At 46.6% G+C, this 22467-nt stretch overlaps 1 protein-coding gene across 1 annotated transcript in view; it reads left to right on the forward strand.

The window, feature by feature from the left end:
• BEND7 (BEN domain containing 7) overlaps positions 1-22467 on the forward strand; it is a 78309-nt gene that overhangs the window by 38649 nt on the left and 17193 nt on the right. Inside the window, exons 6-7 of the mRNA XM_054988217.1 lie at positions 10004-10229; positions 19874-19993. Coding sequence (XP_054844192.1) covers positions 10004-10229; positions 19874-19993 — 346 coding nt within the window. The remainder of the gene's footprint in view (positions 1-10003; positions 10230-19873; positions 19994-22467) is intronic.

Raw genomic sequence — 22467 nt, forward strand, 5'->3', positions numbered from 1 at the left:
CGGTCTTTTTGTACATTATAAACCTCCTTAGGACCATATTGTACGAAGGAAAGTGGATTAAAAGTGTCCGTAATAAATAAATAACTGCCACTTGACAGAATAACACATGTAACAACTATGGGAAGTTCATGCCCCAGAGAACTTGTGCTGTAACTTCCAACAGTATGAGCTTCAAGGAGGGATGAGAAGCAGGAATAGCGAGCCATAATTGTGAGCTAATGTATTTATGAGTCCTTTGGTGTCAAGGACTAAGGGATCAAATCAGTTGGCTTCTGGGCAAAGGTTGGTTTTGTTAGCATGTAAGCAAAGCTAATGCCAAATGTGAGCTTGCAGAAGCCTGTGGTAGTTTATTTGCCGTATCTTTAAATTTTCCTGGGTCATCATAATGTAGCTGACAAGGGTATAAAATATTCTCTTGCAATAATTTGGAGCAGTTTTTGCTTTTCTGAGAAGAATGGCTCTTGCAGCTTCTTTCCCTTGTGTTGCGTTCATCCTCTTCCCATAGAACAAAATAGTTTTGTAAGGATAAGGCAGAGCATAGATATCCATAGGAGGAGCAGCTGCTCAGAAGGCTGCATCAGAACCAGCTCTCAGCCAAACCACCCGGGTGGCCGCTTGAGGCAATACGATGGAGAGGGCATTTGTGCCCCACAGGGGCTTGGTTCGGTTCTAATCATCAGAGTGACACAGGAGAGGGTGGGCATCCCTTCACGGACTCCTGTTAGCAAAGGGGTCCAAATATAGCTTGATGGCTTATGGTTACATCCCATCCATGGGCGCTACCTTCTAGCACCAGTATAGCAAAACTCCTCTAGTGCTCATACAGTTCAGAGGAGAGGCAAGGCCTTATTGGGGAAGGATGGCAGAATCAGTCTTTGGTTGGAGTTTTGTAAATCACAGTTGCAGTTTCATCCTAAGCACAAGAATGAGTTGCCCAGTTGTGGCAGAGTGTGGTATCCTCCACAGGGCCCATGAAGAGAGGTTTCGATACAGGGACTGGAATTTGCCAATATCAAAATAACCGAGCTGGGATTTAGAAAGGGTGTGCTTGGCATTTTCTCCTCTGACTGGGATGTTTGTCAAAAGAGTATCTGGCGAGCAAGAGAGTGGCCAATTGGCTTTGTTTGAACTCCTGGCCCATGATGTCTGAAAAGTTCACTGCTGAGTAAGCTGCTCATTAATTTCTCCAGTGAATCTTTTTACTTCTGAGAATACAGTTTCCAATTTCCTAACTATAGCAACCTTGTAGAACATATTTAAATTTTCTATCTGTGATCATAAATGAAAGGAATTCTGTAGATAATATTGTACCTTTCTAGAAGTGCAAACTAATAATAAAAAAAGATCAGGCATGATAATTTAGATACACAGATGGGAGCTACACTAGTAATTAGATAAGTGTGTCATGTTGCAGACTGTATGTAATGATACATCGGAACGGGTTAAATGCTGTTCTGTGGTTCTTGTACCATAATTATCATTACGGTTAGAAATGCCTGCTAGGGTAGGAGAAGAGGATTTGTGACTTACTCCTTCAGTTTTATCTGTACATTTGATTAGTCTTTGGTATCTACCCTTCCGTTTTTCATGATTTGTATTTGATCTTTTTTTTAAAAAAATCATGCTGTTCTGATTTGTTTTGGGGGCAAAGTTTAATCTGTATTGTGCAGGGAATGCCTTGTTGCTGGCCTGCCATCCTAGTGGGCGTTGGAATTTGTAGGAATTTTAAGTGATTCTAGTGGAGTACACAATCCCCCCCCCCACACACACACACTCTTTTTTTTTTTGCAGACTGTTTTGACAATTTAAACTATTATGCCCTGGCCCAGTTATTGTAAAATGTTTGTTTAAAGTTATTTGAACTGTAATAATTTCAGAGAAGATGACATGGCAGCTTATAAAATGTCACACTTGTTTTGAAATCTAGATGTTGAATTTACCTCAGAGCAGGGCTTTTTTTCAGCAGGAACGCGGTGGAACGGAGTTCCAGAACCTCTTGAAAATGGTCACATGGCTGGTGGCCCCGCCCCCTGATCTCCAGACAGAGGGGAGTTGAGATTGCCCTCCGTGCCGCCCAGCGGCGCGGAGGGCAATCTCAACTCCCCTCTGTCTGGAGATCAGGGGGCGGGGCCACCAGCCATGTGATCATTTTCTCCAAGGGCAACCCACTGAGTTCCACCACCTCTTTTCCCAGAAAAAAAGCCCTGCCTCAGAGTTAATGAAGAGGGTTTGTTGGGGTGATGGGGATACAGTTGTACTTGGAGCAGGGAGACGTGGATTCAAACACCTACTCAGCCATGGAGCTGCCGGGGTCAGCCTGGGCAAGTCTCTGTTCCTTACTTCACTCAACAAAGGATGAGAAGGTTTTCTTTCTCCCCCCATATGAAAATGAAAGGAAAAACGCTGCTCTGCTAGGAGTGCTCTTTGTGCACATCAAGAGTTTGGATGACCACTGTTTCAGACAAACATTAGAAAATGCCTTGCCGTGCCGGCACGATGGATGGTGGTTGTGGAAGAGGCCACTGTTTGGAAGTAAAAACAAAAAGCCTTGTTACGTACAAGGTCAGCACCGTTCCCTGGTTCTCAGCTTTTTTTGTGAAATGATCATCACAGTGAACTGAGAGCTGCCTTTAAGAGTAGATCATAAACTTTTTCACTGCATTGCCTCTAGTACTTTCCTTGAAATGCATTTCTGCTGCAGTTTGTTTACACTTTGTGTAAATATGTTATTTTCAGAGTATCCATTTATATAAATAGCCTAATTTGTACTTGTATTACAGTTCTTGAAATCAAGCAAATTCTTCCAGTTCAGAAGTGTTTTCAGTTTTGCACTGTGTTTGCAGTACTTTGGTACTACTTGCGGGCTGTTGACAGCTTTGAAAACTCTAAACTTTTTCTTTTTAAATAACGAGCTGGTCCTCATGTTGGTAAAATTTAAGTTTCAACACACGATATCAAAGTTGCCAAGGGATTAGGAATTGGACAGTAAGCTAAGCTGGCTATCCTTTGTGCATTTAGTTCAGAGAGAAGACTTTAGGAGCTTGATAGGACTTGCTTCTTAATATGTATGCGGAAGATCCAGTTGTACAGCTGCAGTCCTATGTGTACTTTCTTGGAACAAGCCCCTTTTATATATGAGAAAACGTGTAATGTTGTGCTGTTGATCAGAATTTTGGGCTCTTATGATTTCTAAACCAGTTTAATAAGAGTGCTTAAGGGATGACACATGTTTTTCAGTTTCAAGGGTAACAATTTGGTATGTCTGTCATCCGAAAAACCAGCACAGAATTACACATTGATTAAAATACGTGGCTTAGCCACAGCTCTCTTACTCTTTCTGTGTTTCCACAGTGACCTCCAGGAAATGAGTAAGTCACCTACTTCTGCATTTGATTCCTCCATTGAAATGAATGGGAAAGCCTGTGCATGCAAGAGGTGATTGTAAGGATAGTTGAGCCACTGTAATTTAATATTTATATACCACAGCTATATACATTGGAGTGTTAGTAATGCTATGTATATGTTACCTTAATCGTTACAACAGTCTTGTAAATTAGATCAGTATTATTGTTCTCATACTGAATGGGGGGATTGTTTGTGGCCACCTAAAGATCCCATGAGCTGAAATGAGGACCAGGGAATATTTGTGTACAGGCAAATCTCTGCATCAGAATGAAGGGTGTGCACAGGGGGAAAAAAGTGGTAAATTCAGTTTGGTAATACTGAACTAGAGAAAAAATTCAGTACAATTCAGCCCTTGTTTCCCATGGAAAACTCAATTTGGATTTATCTGGTGGCCGGGGGGAGGGGAGTTCATTTTTGACTGAATTTCACCAAATTTGCAGGGTGCCTGCTCCAGACTGTCCTTACTCCTGACTGTCCTCTAAAGACCCCCAGGTTTCATAAAGATTGGACACAGGAGGGTCATTTTATGGGCCCCCAAAGAAGGTGCCCCAGCTACTCTGCAATCTCCATTATTCCCTATGGGGAAAACTATCTGGGGCCTATCCATGGGGCTGGGGGTGGCATTCTGCAAACAAAATTTTCAGGGGACTGATCCCTGCCTAAAGACCCCTCCCCCCCCCAAGTTTCAGGGAGATTGGGCCCCAAGGTCCAATTCTGTAGCCCCCTAAACAAGGTGCCCCCAGCCAGTCCATTTGTTCCTGTTGTGGGGAAAAGTCAAAGCTGACTCCCACTGCAGAAACACGTGGACCAAGGCTGCCAGGGCCAGAGACACACTCCCAAATGCAAGCTCCACACCAGAAAGTCCGTCAGAACCAAACTGACGCCGCAAAAAACAGCATCCTCTGATCAGGCTAACCAGCTATTCCCCATTATTCCTTATGATGAGAACTTTTCAAAGTTCTTTCCTAGGGGCACATACATACAGGCCAAGGATGCCACATCCAAGGTGTATTCCCAAATTCAAGCTCATCCCTGGGGAAGCCCAAGAGAACCTAACTGATGTCTCCCCCCCAAAAAAAACCTCACAGTGACCCCTGACCAGGCTGACCAGCCACTCTCCATTGTTCCCAATGAGAACCAACATCACGCCAGAGAACCACCCAAACCAAACTGAAGGAAGAGACAGTCTTGCTACTAGAAGCAAACTGAAACAAGGGAGTGGAATCCGCCCCCCAACCAAAGCGGTGGGCCCCTGACATCCTCTGACATCCTCTGGGTCCCTGGGGTGAGCACAAGCGTTGGAAAAGATACGTCCCCCAAACCCACCTCAAAAGACACCTCCTGTTGCTCCTCCTCCTGCTGCTGGGTCTCAACAGCTGGAGGAGGGGGAGCCTCAGCAGCAGGCCCCTGCCCAGTGCCATCTCCTGCCTCAGGCACCAGTGGTGGTGGTGGGGGGGTGCAGCTGCCTCAGGAAGGAGGTCCTTGCGAGAACCCTCTTGCAGTCACCAGAAGCCAGGCTGGGGAATGGCAGCTGTGCTGGGATGGGCCTCTGTGCAGGTGGGGAGAGAGCTGCAGCCCTCCCCTTCCCCTCTAGTTTTATCCCTTGCCTTTCCCCCAGTGCCCCTCTCTGGTCTCTTGTCACTCATTTTTCTGCTCCCTGTAACCTGCACTAACTAGTAACTAACCTTATTAAACTGTTAAATGACAACTAACCCACCTAAAGCACCTTGCCAAAAATGAGCATTTCTTTTAAAACCTACCTACTTACCTACTCTGAAAGCTTGCTTTGGTCTAAACCTGGAGATGGATAAATAAATCTCTTTTTAAAAGGCTCTATTTAGGTATGTGGCATTACAGTAGCAAGCAGGTTAGTTCCGCTTCACAAATCAAGCTACCCCTGAACCTCAATGTACAACTAAGCCTATGATAAAAAAAAAACCAAACCACTACTTCTAATGTGCCTGGCCTGGCTCCAAGGGAGCCAGAGGTGGGCAGGGAAAGCCTAGTTAAATGTGACTAATGGGTGGCCTATTTATCTATAGAATTGTACTAGAACCTGAACTCTTCTTAATTCCTACACAAGCCTATTAAAGGGGGAAAAACTCTGGTCCCTAAATGCTACCAATTAAGTTCTGCTTTACACGACCTACAACTAGCCTATCTTTAAAATACTTTTTAAAAGTTCACAACCCTCTCAACCCTCCTCCCCTCCTCCCCCCTCCTCTTCTATATTTGACCAGTCTCTGTACCATGCATCTGACGAAGAGAACTTGATTCTCTTTTTTTTTAAATAAAATTTTATTGGTGAGTGGGAAAACAAAAGAAAATTTCCAAATTTAACACATATAATCCCATTTTTCCCCTTACTCTGTCCCCCACCCTTTTCCTCCCCCCTCCCTATTGACTTCCAACAGCTTTCCAACCCTTAACCCTTCTTATTAGTTAAATCTATTTCATTTATACTTTCCTACCAACTTTGAATCATAATATCTCTTACTCTAAGCACATTCTTATTCTTTTACATAAACTCTATCAAACATACTATCAATATAGTATATCTCATATCAATATAACATAACAATATAATATAATATATAGCAGGGATCGCACTATCTCTTACTTTAAACTTATTCTATTTCTTTTCTTTTAGGCATATACTCCATACTCAAATACACTATCAATATAGTATATATTATAGTAATATATTATATATATATTGTATGCTATGCCACCAATGTAGCACAGCACACAACACCATATAGCATAACCACATAATATGTTATAATGTAAAGTCTGATCCACTAACCTGTTATTTTATGTTATATATCATATATAGTATACTTCATTGAGATATCTGTTTATCCCTTCTCATTATCTCATATATTCAATGTAAAATTCCCTTAAATATTATATTAGCTTAGATTATAATTACATTCCCCCTAAATGGTAAGATCCCTTCTCTCTTCTCATTGCAACATTGTTCTTTAAAAATTTTCAAACTGCCACAGTTCTCCTTTTACATCCCACTTTTTTTCCAAAAATTGTTTCAGTTTCCCCCAATCAACAATATATTGTCCTAGGTCAAGATCTTTAATTTTCCTTGTCATTTTGTCCATTTCTGCCATGTACAGCAATTTGTAAATCCAGTCTTCTACAGTTGGTATTTCTTGTGTCTTCCATTTCTGCGCATACAAAAGTCTTGCCGCTGCTGTCATATAAAATAACAATGTTCTGTGCTGCATTGGAACTGCCTCCATTCCCAAGTTCAGTAGCAATAGTTCTGGGTTCTTATTTATTTGTATTTGTAAAATCTCGGTTATTGCTTGATTCTCGAAAGCTTATGCTACAATAAAAACGGTTAGTCTTAAAGGTGCTACTGGACTCTTTTTGATTCTGCTTCTAAATAAATGTCCTGTTTGTTTCCCTTGCAAACTAAATTATGTAGGATTGGCAAAGGAAATCATTTTAATAAATATTTAGAAATAAATATAATTTGCTACCTGCTAATTTTAGCTTAATGAAAGTTTTGGCAGTTCTTTTATTTGTATTAATTATGTACCCCGTTGCTTTGATTATTTTATGGTAACAAATTCTGTTGGGCTGTAATATTTGGAGATGTCTGTGTGAGGCTCAAATGGGTACTGATTGCGTGCAATTGAAGGATGATTTGCTGCTGAAGGAATCTGGAATGAGTCAGCATTTTATATTCCTGTTATGGGACTACGCTACAGACTGATTCATTTATTAAATGCGCACGCAAATCTACAAATAATATTGACTGGATCTGTAATTGGAGTTGGGCATTGTCTGTTGCCAGTTGAACAATCCCGTTTCTTCTTGTGATGCAAGTGGGTTGGTTTTCTGTCAGGAAAGTGTACACAGTCATGACTATTACTATTGCCATGATCACTGGGGAGTTGTGTGCCAGTCGTTATTAATAGCATGCCTTTTTATCATACATGACTACTAGCAGTCCATAAGGAGATGAAGAAGGATGTGTGGGGGTGAAGTCATCTGATTAGTGAACTTGCTTGGCAAAGGAAGCTCTGATGCAAACTGATCTAGTAGTAACGTGGTATTAATTTCCAGACTTCTCTATGTTTATTATTAAGGGTGGGAAACAAGGGTAAAAATTACTGCACCGCATTTTCTGGCATTCTGGCAGGTATTGTGTATGTTTGTGTTTTTTGTACCCACTAACCCACTAACACGAGTACGTGGAATACAACCTAGAGAGATAAACCAAAGGCGCGGGGGGGAGGGGGGAGCATTTGCTCGGCTTGCAGAAGGTTCAGGTTCAGTGCTCTCAGCTCTCAGCATCTCCAAGTGCTGGAAAAGACGCTGGTTTGTAAGATGGTTTGCTAACTATTTTTGATATAAAAATACTCATTTGGTTATGTTCTTTTTGTTGTTGTATTAAATTGTTATGTACCCCTTGACTTAGAATTGGAGCGGATTTGAAATAACTGCATCTATTTCCTACACAATTTGCACACTTGCTTAGAAAATCAATTTACTCAAACTCTCTAAATAAAAGGAATAATTGTTCATTAACAAGGAAGCTCAGATGTGACTTCCAAAACATCTCTGTCTCTCTCACTCACAGCTTTTTCATTGCTGTTATAGAGGAGGGAAGTATTTTTTGTCTTTGCAGAACTCAGCTGGGTGGAATCATATAATATATATAATAATAACATTTGATTTATATACCACCCTTCAGGATGACTTCCACTCAGAGCGGTTTACAAAGTATGTTGTTATTATCCCCACAACAAACACCCTGTGAAGTGGGTGGGGCTGAGAGAGCTCCTAGAAGCTGTGACTGACCCAAGGTCACTCAGTGGCTTCAAGCCGAGCAGTGAGGAATCAAACCCTGTTCTCCAGATTAGAGTCCTGCACTCTTAACCACTACACCAAACTGGCTTTCATAGCCTTAAACTACTTAGATAAAACCTTTAAAAACCCCAAATAAACCAGGATTGTTTTGAAGTTGTCATCACTTTCTTATGAAAAGTAGGACTACTTGAATTTGTTTAATTGTTACAAGAAAACAAGATGACAATTAAATTTTCCTAGATGAGTGTGCCACTGAGATGGTGCAGAAATCATCTAACGTCTGGGACTCTGTTCCTGATCAAAGCTCTATATGCCATTCTCACCTTGAAAGCTTCTTGCTGAGTTCTGATTAAAATGTACTAAGATTTACCTTTTCAAAAATCTTTTCCGCCTTTTTTATACTTTGAAAACTCTGTGCTGTCATCAAAGTTTTGATATTAACTGACAATGGCCTGCACCACCCCCAGTTGTACCTTAAAATCTTCAAATGCAGAAGGGAATAAGAAGCGCAAGCCTTTTGCTAGGTCATATAATCCTATAACTTATCAGTGTGGGGAGCTTGTAGTAAGTGACTAGAACATCTTTTTCCCTACACTTAAAAATGCAGAGTGCCGCTTCCTATGCCTGCCAGAAGACGCTGTGCACCAGCAGAAAGGGCACAAAATGTGGCTTGGTTTCGCTGCAAGTGACAATTGTGATGTTTTTCTAAACCAGATTTGCAATTACAAGGAGATGTCAGAGGCAAAAGAAAATACTCCACATGCAATTCACACTGCCATGTTGGGGACAGATACTAATTTAAATGGCTTTTAAGAAGAACTAGATGATCTACTGGATATATTTTATCAACTGCTCTTAGCTATGATATAGCTAAATAGACGGTTCTGTGTAGAAACGATCTAGCTCCTAATTCCAGATGTTGTAAATGGAACAAAGAGAGGCTGCTGCTCTCTTTGTGTCCGGGGCTGGTTCACCAGACACATTCTTTGGGTGTACAGTGAAGAGGGTGCTGATGTACCGCAGGGGCTGTTAGCCAGTAGTGGCAGGGAAAATAACTGACATCGCATCCCAGCCCCCAGCCACCACAATGCTAGGATTTGCCTTGGTTCCCTGTGGTGGTCATTTGGGTCCATGAGGGGATGGATGTACCTTGCATGGTGTGACAAAAATACTCTGAACCAGCCCTGTAGGTTTACCAGAGAAATATAATTGGCTACAGTTGAATGACATGACGCTTAATTTGATGCATGAAGGCAACATAACAACACTGTTAAGCTCTTAATGGCCCTTTCCTTATTTTACTTTAAGTTTAAATTATGGCCAGAGAAACCTTAGTCCCAGGATGTGATAAAACTTTTGGCTATAACTGAATTATCTTGCTTTGAAAATCCCACGGTACCATGAGTCGGTTGTGACTTGATGGCTCAAATAGTGGAATTCAGAGTATCGTTCAGGACTGCAATGGTAATTATTATATTTCATGTTCCTGATAACCACGGAAAGATTTGTAAGAGCTGATACTGCAAAGACTGGCTTAAATATTTTGAAGTTCTAATTGCCAGCATTAAATTCATAGGCATTTAGGTAGCCAGCCACCCTGGATTTAAGTTGCATTTTGTTAGAATTTGTTGATGATTTGAGATAGGTGAAAAAAGGCCAGGAAATCCTGGCATGTGTTGATGCTAACAAATTCAAATTGATTTGGATGTTCAACAAATTATGTAAAGAAAATGCTAATCAAACATTGGTGTTCCTTTGTTAGCCAGAAGTGCAGCTTGCTGAGGGCTTTGACGTCTTCATGCCCAAATCTCAACTGGACTCTATCTTAGCAAATTACACTCGTTCCGGGAGCCTGCTCTTTCGGAAGCTGGTGTGTGCATTTTTTGATGACAAGACCTTGGCCAACTCCTTACCCAACGGCAAGAGGAAAAGAGGCCTCAACGATAATCGAAAAGGACTAGACCAAAATATTGTGGGCGCAATAAAAGGTATCATTCTGCTTTGTTGAATCTTGTTATCTGCGCTTTTAGAACGTCAGCTAGTAGTTGTGCAGAATTACATTTGGGGACAGCAGTTTCTGTTCTCTGTTGCATTCAACTGAGCTGTTGTCAGTTCTGCGTTCCTGAGGTCTGACCTTAAATGAACCGCTCTTGTATGTGCAAGCAGCCCCTGTTTGATTGCACCACTTCAGTTGGGGGGTGGGGGGGTGGGGGGTGGGGAGGAGCTTTACTGAATGCTCCCATACAAAAAATAACGCCACACATGTGAGGTTGGAGACTAGAACCCGCTTCCTTTTATTTCATCTCCTGCATGCAGCATGTTTTTTAGATGGGTAAGTATCCAGACATGCAGAATCCAAAGCGCCCTTTTCTCTTGCAAGAGACACTTCCGCTTGTGGCATAGTGAGAGGGTGGTTTTTGTTGATTTCTGTCCCTCACTGAAACCTCCCCCCTCCTATAATTCCCATTATATTCCTGGGCTTCTGCTAATCTGTGGGGGCACGATTTTGAGGGGAACAGAAGGTTGGAGGGGGAAGGCAGGACAATCTGCCCCCACAGATCCAAGCTATTCAGGGTCCAGAGCAGGTTATGCCACAAAATGAGATTTTTGTCTCGACTGGGCCTCGTTCTCTCTGACTCTTTCCAAGATGGTGCTTACAGTACAGATCGACATGAAGGGAAACTCAGTATGCCTCTGTAGATGTTTTTGTTTTGTTGGAAACAAATTGTTAATTGCTTTGTGTTGGGTTACTGCAGGTCAGAAAGAAAAGATTAGTGGAGGTGCATGTCTGGTAATTTATATGATTGTGTCCCTGTTACTTGGAAACCCACACTTCCTTTGTCCATCTAGGAGCAATGAATCATTTGAATGTATTGCATTTCTATATCCTCCCTTTCTTTTTGTCATGAAACTCAAGGCAACTTGCAGAGGTTTCCAGGAGGTTTCCCATCAAGACACTGACTGGATTCAGTCTTGCATCCATCTCCTCAAGGATGCTGCCTTGTGTGTATTCAGATATACCAATGGGATCTTTTGCAACTGGATTGGGGATGCATCCACTGAAGTGTAGCAATGGTGGTCTTAGGACCAAACCTGTGGTCGGCTGAGTATCAGTGCTAAGCTGAAAGAAAATAGGGTCTTTCTTGCTCTGCCTTCTAGAACCACGTGGCTCTAGGCCGTCTTTGGCCTGCTTTTGCACAGAACTGGTCTTGCAGATATGACTGGATGTTTGGGAAGCAGGACCCTTCTGCTTTTCATGTATGACAGCCAGTTCCGGTTCTAGTTTCAGGGTTGTGGTTGAGACTGCTGCTCCCATTGTCGGCAATATGAATTGTGGAAAATTTGAATGGAACCCAGTATGGGAACTAGGCTGTGTCCACTCCCGACACGAATGTTCTCAGATCATTAAGCATTGCAAGAGTTTACTCTGTAGACTTAGCTGAATGGTCAGTCCCAGCAGTGCACATGGCTGTTGACTAGTAAGCTCTTGAGCAAGCACTGAATACAAGGAGGGGTCTTGGGGTGGGAGAGCTGCATATACGTTTCCAGGTGGGCAAGCAGTTGTGTTTTTTGTGTTTTGGTGTTGGGTTTGTTTGTTTTTTCCCATATGTATTTATTTATGTTATTTATAGTCTGCCTTTCACTGAGAATCAAAGCTGATTACAGAGTGTAGGATAATACAATAAATGGTTGGGGATACTCAGTAAACAATACGATAGGGTATGGAGAGCATAAATCCAAATACAGAGCCAAAGCAGTGCTGAACATTAGGAAGAACTCTCTGGCAGTTAGAGCGGTCCCTCAGTGGAACAGGCTTCCTCGGGAGTTGGTGGGCTTTCCTTCTTTGGACGTTTTGAACCAGAGGCTAGATGGCCATCTGACAGCAATGCTGATTCTGTGAACCTGGGCAGATCATGAGAGGGAGGGCAGAAAGTGTTATGTCAGTGCTTTGTTCTCATGGCCCCTTCTTACATGCCCAGGGCAATGCCAGTTGCCATTTTGGGGGCAGGAAGCAATTTTCTCCAGGCCAGTTTGCCCGGGGATCCTGGAGGTTTTTTGACATCTTCTGGGCATAGAGCAGGGGTCACTATGGATGTGGTGGGGGAGGTAGTTGAGAATTGCCTCCATTGTGCAGGGGGTTGGACTAGATGGCCCTGGAGATCCCTTCCAACTCTATGATTCTATAAGCAATTGGACATGATACATTAAATGATGCAGAAACTAACAAGTAGGTGCATACCTACCTCAACCGACAATACCCAGTAGTATAGTCTACAGTCTCTGTCCCTTTACCGAAACATCTCTCTCAGCCATTTCCTCATAGCACAACCCTATTGCCTGTGTTAAAAAAAACCTCCTAAAGAATTCAGTTTTCCATAGTTGTGGAAAGCCGGGAGAATGGGAGCTTTCCTAACCTCTTCAAGCAGGCTATTCCACAAGGTGGCAGCTGCCACAGAGAAAGCACAGGTGTTCTAAAGTGGAGGTATTTTAACTTAGTAGTCAAACCTGGTTGGGTAGAAGCTTTGGCAGTGATTGTCTTCTATTCCATATTCTCATATTTGACTGAAAAAGCCAGATTTACTGAAAAAGTTCAGATTTCATAAAGAACACTTATAATCAAGATTGTTGCACTCTTTCTTGAATTGAAAGAAGGGCTTAGATGATAACATGATGAAATTTCAAACCCAAATGCTGCTCTCCAGTCACAGGCTCCTCTCTGAAATGGTTTTCAGTTGCATCCAGCAGCTGATGATGTCCAGGGTGGTACTGCTAGGCATTGCTGTAATAAGAGGGCTGTCTTTATTATGATGGCACCCCATAAATGAGACTGCATGGAGAAACCCTGCCGGGCCTGAGAGGATTCCTCTTCTGAAAGGGAACAGCAAGAGATGGCACAGTGTGGAACTTAACTCTGCCTGGCTCCAGTTGAGCTTGCGGCCCTTAAAGAACTGTGTGACAAGATACTATGGCTTCATTAATTCCTTGGGGTGGCTCTGCCAGTTGGCGATTTCCTGAAGTACAAGAGGGTTTTTTTAATCTTGCATCATTGCTGTAAGAGGTTCCTGTATTAGCCCTTCCAGATATTCTTTAGTGCTCCTTCTAGCTCCCTTTCCCATTGCCAGAAATTGAGCAGACTGTGCCCAAAGAAGAAATTAGGTAAGAGCATAAAGAGACACTTGACCAGTGTATTTTATTTTCACCAGCCATTCTTCACTTTCATGGTTAAGAAAACCCAAAGGCAGAAAACGCCTGAATCTGGCATCTTTTAAAATACTAGTGAGAGACCCACCAAATGCAAAGGTTGCGTGTGGCAATATGTGGTGACGCACTGTAGCCGAGCCAACTCTTTCTTTGTCAGCCCATACTTTGCTTCCAAGCTTGCTTTGCCCCATGCCCCTGCCCCCAGTCTCCATCTCTTTGCACTGTTGTCTCTTTAATAATAATAACAATAACAACATTCGATTTATATACCACCCTTCAGGACAACTGAAGGCAGATTGGGACCAACAGCCCTGAAGCAAGTGGAGTCAAATGGCCCCTGTGGTGCCGGTAGGGCACAGCTGCTTTCTCACACCAAGACCTGGAATCATGGTTGCCTCTGCCTTGCGCTGAGCCTACCAGACCCTACAACACTCCTTTTCACCACAGGGACCCTTTGGCTCTGCTTGCTCCTGGCCGCCAGTGACCCTCCAGAGCAATAACCCGTCGGACCTTTCCTGGTAAGTTAAAGGGCCAGTCCCACCCCTTCATCTGCAGCCTCGTCTCTTGGTTTTGGCCCTCATCATTCCTGTCCGAGCGCACCTCACCCCTGGGACCATATTAACAAAATCTGCATTTATGTGATCAGTTGAGGGGAGAGAGGGGATTTGTTTATTGACCGTCTCAAGTAAACACACACGCGGGCCGAGGGACACACAGCCCAGTCTGCTTGCTGGTGTCCCAACTGCCCTTCACTGTGTTCTCTTATTGGGATGGGGCATTTGAGGCTTTCTCTCCAAGGCAAAAGGTCATTTCTCTCCCAACTCAGATGATTCCCTGTTCATCTTTCTGGCTTCTGTGCAGTCCCACACTGGGACTGCGCACACACAGGCCAGCCTCGGAGAAGATTTCCAGAGCTTACCAGAAGTCTGGGAGCGCCCCGCCTTCCTTTGGCGCTTTCCCGCCAAAAACATCACATGGCCAGGAGGGGGGGGGGGGTTGCTGTTCCCTCAGGTCTCTTTTTGCCACGCAGAGCGAGGATCTCTACTGCTGTTTCTCTGCTTTCCCCTCTCGTCATCCTTGAGGCTGAGGAGAATGATTTCTTTTAAGTTTTTAACCATCAATATTCATTCTAGTGAAGAATAAAACTATATTTAAAGAAAGAAAAGTTTCTGCCTTTCCCTTCATTGTTATGGCTCAAGAGTGGAAAATGCCAGCCTGATTAAAGGCACCTGCTCCCCCCTGGCCCCCTTGAGCACCGAGGGCTCAGTCTGGAGGCTTGGCCCATGAGAGCCTCCCCATAGCGGCTCCTCCTCCGAGGCTGCGGCTTCGTGCCAGTCTGAATGCTTCCCTGGCCCCCTTGAGCACCGAGGGCTCAGTCTGGAGGCTTGGCCCATGAGAGCCTCCCCACAGCGGCTCCTCCTCCGAGGCTGCGGCTTCGTGCCAGTCTGAATGCTTCCCTGGCCCCCTTGAGCACCGAGGGCTCAGTCTGGAGGCTTGGCCCATGAGAGCCTCCCCACAGCGGCTCCTCCTCCGAGGCTGCGGCTTCGTGCCAGTCTGAATGCTTCCCTGGCCCCCTTGAGCACTGAGGGCTCAGTCTGGAGGCTTGGCCCATGAGAGCCTCCCCACAGCGGCTCCTCCTCCGAGGCTGCGGCTTCGTGCCAGTCTGAATGCTTCCCTGGCCCCCTTGAGCACCGAGGGCTCAGTCTGGAGGCTTGGCCCATGAGAGCCTCCCCATAGCGGCTCCTCCTCCGAGGCTGCGGCTTCGTGCCAGTCTGAATGCTTCCCTGGCCCCATTGAGCACCGAGGGCTCAGTCTGGAGGCTTGGCCCATGAGAGCCTCCCCATAGCGGCTCCTCCTCCGAGGCTGCGGCTTCGTGCCAGTCTGAATGCTTCCCTGGCCCCCTTGAGCACCGAGGGCTCAGTCTGGAGGCTTGGCCCATGAGAGCCTCCCCACAGCGGCTCCTCCTCCGAGGCTGCGGCTTCGTGCCAGTCTGAATGCTTCCCTGGCCCCCTTGAGCACCGAGGGCTCAGTCTGGAGGCTTGGCCCATGAGAGCCTCCCCACAGCGGCTCCTCCTCCGAGGCTGCGGCTTCGTGCCAGTCTGAATGCTTCCCTGGCCCCCTTGAGCACCGAGGGCTCAGTCTGGAGGCTTGGCCCATGAGAGCCTCCCCACAGCGGCTCCTCCTCCGAGGCTGCGGCTTCGTGCCAGTCTGAATGCTTCCCTGGCCCCCTTGAGCACCGAGGGCTCAGTCTGGAGGCTTGGCCCATGAGAGCCTCCCCACAGCGGCTCCTCCTCCGAGGCTGCGGCTTCGTGCCAGTCTGAATGCTTCCCTGGCCCCCTTGAGCACCGAGGGCTCAGTCTGGAGGCTTGGCCCATGAGAGCCTCCCCACAGCGGCTCCTCCTCCGAGGCTGCGGCTTCATGCCAGTCTGAATGCTTCCCTGGCCCCCTTGAGCACCGAGGGCTCAGTCTGGAGGCTTGGCCCATGAGAGCCTCCCCACAGCGGCTCCTCCTCCGAGGCTGCGGCTTCGTGCCAGTCTGAATGCTTCCCTGGCCCCCTTGAGCACCGAGGGCTCAGTCTGGAGGCTTGGCCCATGAGAGCCTCCCCACAGCGGCTCCTCCTCCGAGGCTGCGGCTTCGTGCCAGTCTGAATGCTTCCCTGGCCCCCTTGAGCACCGAGGGCTCAGTCTGGAGGCTTGGCCCATGAGAGCCTCCCCACAGCGGCTCCTCCTCCGAGGCTGCGGCTTCGTGCCAGTCTGAATGCTTCCCTGGCCCCCTTGAGCACCGAGGGCTCAGTCTGGAGGCTTGGCCCATGAGAGCCTCCCCACAGCGGCTCCTCCTCCGAGGCTGCGGCTTCGTGCCAGTCTGAATGCTTCCCTGGCCCCCTTGAGCACCGAGGGCTCAGTCTGGAGGCTTGGCCCATGAGAGCCTCCCCACAGCGGCTCCTCCTCCGAGGCTGCGGCTTCGTGCCAGTCTGAATGCTTCCCTGGCCCCCTTGAGCACCGAGGGCTCAGTCTGGAGGCTTGGCCCATGAGAGCCTCCCCATAGCGGCTCCTCCTCCGAGGCTGCGGCTTCGTGCCAGTCTGAATGCTTCCCTGGCCCCCTTGAGCACCGAGGGCTCAGTCTGGAGGCTTGGCCCATGAGAGCCTCCCCACAGCGGCTCCTCCTCCGAGGCTGCGGCTTCGTGCCAGTCTGAATGCTTCCCTGGCCCCCTTGAGCACCGAGGGCTCAGTCTGGAGGCTTGGCCCATGAGAGCCTCCCCATAGCGGCTCCTCCTCCGAGGCTGCGGCTTCGTGCCAGTCTGAATGCTTCCCTGGCCCCCTTGAGCACCGAGGGCTCAGTCTGGAGGCTTGGCCCATGAGAGCCTCCCCACAGCGGCTCCTCCTCCGAGGCTGCGGCTTCGTGCCAGTCTGAATGCTTCCCTGGCCCCCTTGAGCACCGAGGGCTCAGTCTGGAGGCTTGGCCCATGAGAGCCTCCCCACAGCGGCTCCTCCTCCGAGGCTGCGGCTTCGTGCCAGTCTGAATGCTTCCCTGGCCCCCTTGAGCACCGAGGGCTCAGTCTGGAGGCTTGGCCCATGAGAGCCTCCCCACAGCGGCTCCTCCTCCGAGGCTGCGGCTTCGTGCCAGTCTGAATGCTTCCCTGGCCCCCTTGAGCACCGAGGGCTCAGTCTGGAGGCTTGGCCCATGAGAGCCTCCCCACAGCGGCTCCTCCTCCGAGGCTGCGGCTTCGTGCCAGTCTGAATGCTTCCCTGGCCCCCTTGAGCACCGAGGGCTCAGTCTGGAGGCTTGGCCCATGAGAGCCTCCCCACAGCGGCTCCTCCTCCGAGGCTGCGGCTTCGTGCCAGTCTGAATGCTTCCCTGGCCCCCTTGAGCACCGAGGGCTCAGTCTGGAGGCTTGGCCCATGAGAGCCTCCCCACAGCGGCTCCTCCTCCGAGGCTGCGGCTTCGTGCCAGTCTGAATGCTTCCCTGGCCCCCTTGAGCACCAAGGGCTCAGTCCAGAAGTGTGGCCCATCAGGGCCTTCTCACAACGGCTCTTATTCCAAGGCTGCAGCATGTGCCAGCCTGATTTAAGGCACCAAATTGTATGGATATGTAAGTACAAAGTTTATTAATGTAGCCCTAGGGCGTGACATCAAAACTGTCATACAGAATTAATACATACACAATAACTATATATACACTAGTAACAAAGCCTGTTGTAGGAAAAAATACAACGGGCTCTAGAAAGGGGAGGGTAGGCGGGCAGGCATTGCCTTCTGCTCTACGCCTGATTACAGCCAGGTGAAGGCGGGGAACGGGCATCGCCCCCTGCTCCACTCCTGATCCCAGCTGTGTGAAGGTGGGGGTGGGCACTGCCACCTTCTCTGCTCCTGATCCCAGCTGGGTGAAAGGGGGGTTGAGCATTGCCATCTACTGCGCTACTTTTCCTAGCCAGGTGAAGGGTGGCAGGCATTGTCTCCTGCTCTGCACCTGATTCCAGCCGGGTGAAGGGGAAGCGGGCATCACTACCTGCTCCACACCTAATCCCAGATGGGTGAAGCATTGCCATCTGCTCTGCTCCTGATCCCAGCTGGGTGAAGTGGGGGCAGGCATTGTCTCCTGCTCTGTGCCTGATTCCGGACGGGTGAAGGGGGGGCGGGCATTGAGTGAATGCCTTTCTCACGGAGGCATCAGAGAGATCAGCCAGATAGTTGGGGGGGCGGGATTTATTTTTCTTGAACCAGGGGTACCATGGCGAAAATGTGGATTGCCCAGCAAGGTTGATATCTCGAAGGGCATCCTTACCTAGCAAGGCTGATATCGCGAAGGGCAAAGATCCACTCATGCATACCCCCAAAATCCCAGCACTTAACTACATCCAGTGAGGGCAGAGAATACAATTGGGAAATAGTGGAGAATAATTTAGGCCGCAGGTTCACGTCTTTATAGTACTGGAAACAGTAGCTTACCAGGTGATCATCAGAAATATAGACAAGCTTATAATATTTCAGTAACTTCAAATGCACTCTAGATGTGATAGAGGGTAAACCAACCTCAAGCCTTAGGTAAGATGTGGGAGTTCCCTAGGGGAGGCTAAGGATTTTCCTTAAAAAGGAATTCTGGATGGTTTCTAACTGGGATAATATTTTCACATTCCACCCCCAGATTTGTGCCCCATAGAGGAGCTTAGCAATAACCTTGCCTTGGAAAAGGTTAAAGGCACCAGCTCCCTCGGTTCCGAAGGGAGAGGCCTGGAATGTGGTTTGATTGTAGTCTTTACAGTTGTGCTTGGCTGTCTTATTCACACACATCTCTACCCTTTCTGCAGAGAGTCCCTCTACTGTTGGGGATGCAGACTGCAGAATTCCAACACCTTGGATGTTTATAAAATGCTTGACAACTAGAGTATCCCAGCTGTCCCGGAATAGTAGGGACAGGGGAGGAGGAGGAGAGAAAGGGTGTTTGAGGGGGGAAGGGGAGGGGTGTTTTTGAGGGGGTGGGGCATTTGCCTGGAGGCCGGGGGGGGGGGGAGGATAGGGAAGGATGGCCAGGGAGGGGGTGTTGGGGCATTTGCAAAGGAGGTCGTTGGAAAGAGGATGTGGGTAAGGGGGTTTTCCAGGGAAGCAGGGGGAGAGAAGAAGAAAAAGCCAAGGAGTCAAAAAAAGGAAAGAATGCTTGGGAAGGGAAGGAAGAAAAAAGGAAGGATCTTTGAGAAATGGGGGAGAAAGAAACGGAAGGATCTTTTGGAGGGAAAAAGCAAAGGCAGGGGGAATGTCGTTTCCCCTCCCTGCAACTTGTCAGCACCAACTTGCTATACTTCAGGGAGGTTTAATTAATGCAGATCAGACATTAACAAACAAGTTAACCCACACAGTGGTGTATTGTGTCCTTATTTGAGGGTGTGCTGGTACAATCTGTTTAAATGTCCAGACACTGGTCGGCCTACTTGATGTTCTTGGAATTTCAGTGCCCCTATCTATTAAGATTTTTCATTATGGTAAATGTTTGTTGAGTGCTTAGGAGATCTCTTGTGCTGTATGCAGAATTTCTAACTTGTTTTGCATGCCTTCAGTCAGCAAACAGCTGTTTTTGAGAACTAGTCCAAATGATCTCCTGGTACAGTATATATGTTGGGGGCCGGGGTATGATTGAAGATCTCTCATGTTAATAAATCTCCACTCATCGAAAATGAGTGGGCTGTGGAGAATTCTGTGACATGCTTGCTGGCTCGGTGAATACAGGGTAATTTCATGGGGGATAATTCAAACACGCAGTTACAATGTACTACATAAAGCTTTCAGTCTTTTTCTTACTTTCTTTCTCTCATGAGTAGGTGCTTGAACCTTCTTTATATGTCATGCTCCACTTCCTGAACTTACATGTCTAACTTTGAAAAAGGGGAGTGGTTTTTGTTTTGTTTGACAAACATGTGTTTTGTCCTTCTGATTTTAGTGTTCACAGAAAAATACTGCACTGCAAACCATGTGGATAAACTGCCTGGCCCAAGAGATTGGGTGCAAATTCTCCAGGATCAAATCAAACTGGCGAGAAGACGATTAAAAAGAGGTTCAGGTAAGGGAGAAGAGGAGGGAAGTAGTCTGAAGATGAAGGTAGCAAGGCAGGGGACAAGTTATCTGTGGCCTAGAGGTGGTCAGAAATCTCTGAGGAAGGACCCTTTTCTGAATGCTGCTGATCTATACAGATATGCATGTCTTGTAATACATTCTGATTCAAGGTTGAATAATTAATCTCAACTGAAAATACCTGTGTTTAGAGGCAACGGGAAAGTTGTCTGATCTTTGTTACTCTTTGACCTATCGTTTTCTGTGTATTGCCCCCCCCCCCCCGTAATAAAGACGAGCTCATGGTAACATTCCAGTTGGCCACAAAGCCGTGATTCCCCCGAGTCTGAAGTAGTCCCCTCTAAGGGTGTCCCAGCTGTTGCAGGGAACAAGGGAGGCACCAGTCCCCCCCCCTTAACTTCCCAGCAGAATAGTGGCAACCTTTGTTTTGGTCTTCTGCTTTTTTCTTATCTTAAGAATGGGTTTATTTTAATTTTGTCGCCTTTTACAGAGTGGGTTTATAAATCCTTGTGGGGCTAGAATTGATCGACCTGCTGATAAGTAGTCTGTTAAAGGGTTAGAACTGGTGGTAGCAGTTCAGCCCTCGATGACAGCAGACTCTCCCCAGGCAGGCAGGGAGCAGGCATGCCCTCGAGTAGTCCAGTAGGAACATGAGGTTCAAGTTTAGCAAAACGAATTGTTATTTACAGGGTTAAAAGATGTCTGTCCTCCAATGGCATCCCTCTGTGTGTTCAGTGTGAATGCAGATAAGCAGCACTGGAAGCTGCTCTTTCTTGCAGAGACATACTTGGAACACTCTCTGTGATAGCTAAACTTGTGCAGGAATTGGGATTAGGAGCAGGGCTTTTTTTCAGCAGGAACGCGGTGGAACGGAGTCCCGGCACCTCTTGAACATGGTCACATGGCTGGTGGCCCCGCCCCCTGATCTCCAGACAGAAGGGAGTTTAGATTGCCCTCCGCGCCGCTCCAGCAGTGCAGAGGGCAATCTCAACTCCCCTCTGTCTGGAGATCAGGGGGCGGGGCCACCAGCCATGTGACCATTTTCGCTGAGGGCGATTTAAACTTTAAAAAACTCCCCCCTTGTTACAGCTGACCCAAAGTGACATCATTGTGTGGTCCTGAGTTCCACCCCCCCCCCCTTTTCCCAGAAAAAAAGCCCTGATTAGGAGTATATTTGCAACTAGACTGTGTCTGCTACAAAAACTTTAGGCTTTTGGTTCCATTCAGGCCTCTCTTTTAGATTAAGAAATGCAATGCTGCATTTCACTGTGAACTTGCCTGAGTCATTGAAACGGCTGTCTTTGGTTTGCTTTAAGGCCAGGCAGATATTTGTGTGCTCACACAGCAACATTGTCTGTTTCATAAGCCAATCCTATGAAATGCTACCTTAAAATCTAGAGCTTTATGCCCACATAAGTATAAATTTCTTAATGTTTAGAAGCTTTAACAGATTCAAAGTTGTCAATAGTTAAATAGGGAGGAACTGATTTTGTGTTTTTAAAAGGCTTTTTTAGCCTTGTCAGTATTTTTCAATTAAATAGTTGGGTGATTTATTAGATTACAGATACAATCCCAGTTTCTGGCTTATTTGGCCCCTTTCCTACTTGCATTTACAATGGGAAAATACCTGGCTGAGAAAATTAATCAGCAAAGTAGCTTTGGGGAAAATATGTTTTAGATTCTGAAACTAGTACTCCAAGTAGATTTTGGAAATACCTTACTTGATTTGCCCTGTCCCCTTTTGGTTATTGATCTGGATCCAAAATCCTGGAGTGGGTGGGATGGTTTTGCATTTGGTTAGATTTACCGGTAAAATTGGCATTGCTTTTCAGGGCTTTGTTAGCCTTCGGTGAAATATATGGAATATGCGCACGTGCCTGTGGCCTTCCCCACCATCTGTTTTCCCGAGGTTTCCCTTCCATGCCATTCCATCTGGGCAAGGCTTGAAGAGCAGGAGCAACACGTCCAGCATGGGAGGGCTTGGCCTGGTTGGGATTTGGCAGAATTCTTGTCTGTCCTGTCCTGTTCTGCTTGATGAAACGTGCAGTGGAACTTGTCTAACTGTTCCTTCAGTGGAGAGACGATCACCGTCTTGGGGGAGTGGCAGAGCTGACTTGGTGGTCTGGATCCTGAATCCTGATCTGCATAATGGCAGAAATTCAGCAAGAATTCAAGTATACAATTGTAACATAACTCTTAGAGATGAGATATGCCAGTGCCCTTGTATCAGGAGATGAGCTTTCTTGTGTCTGCTTTAAACTTAGTCTGCTGAGTTGTATATGTGAAAATCAGTTCCCTGGTTTCATTTCTTGTTGCTCTCCAACATAACCAAGGATCGGAATCACTATAAACATGGCATTAAAAATGAAAAGCCGCTTATGACCAGTGCAGAAAGGGTTGAATTTTCCTGTCTGTAACATCACATCAGATTCTGCTGGCCAAAGGAAATGCTCAACATTCAGG

This window comes from Eublepharis macularius, chromosome 9, assembly GCF_028583425.1.
Source record: "Eublepharis macularius isolate TG4126 chromosome 9, MPM_Emac_v1.0, whole genome shotgun sequence".
NCBI lineage: Eukaryota > Metazoa > Chordata > Lepidosauria > Squamata > Eublepharidae > Eublepharis > Eublepharis macularius.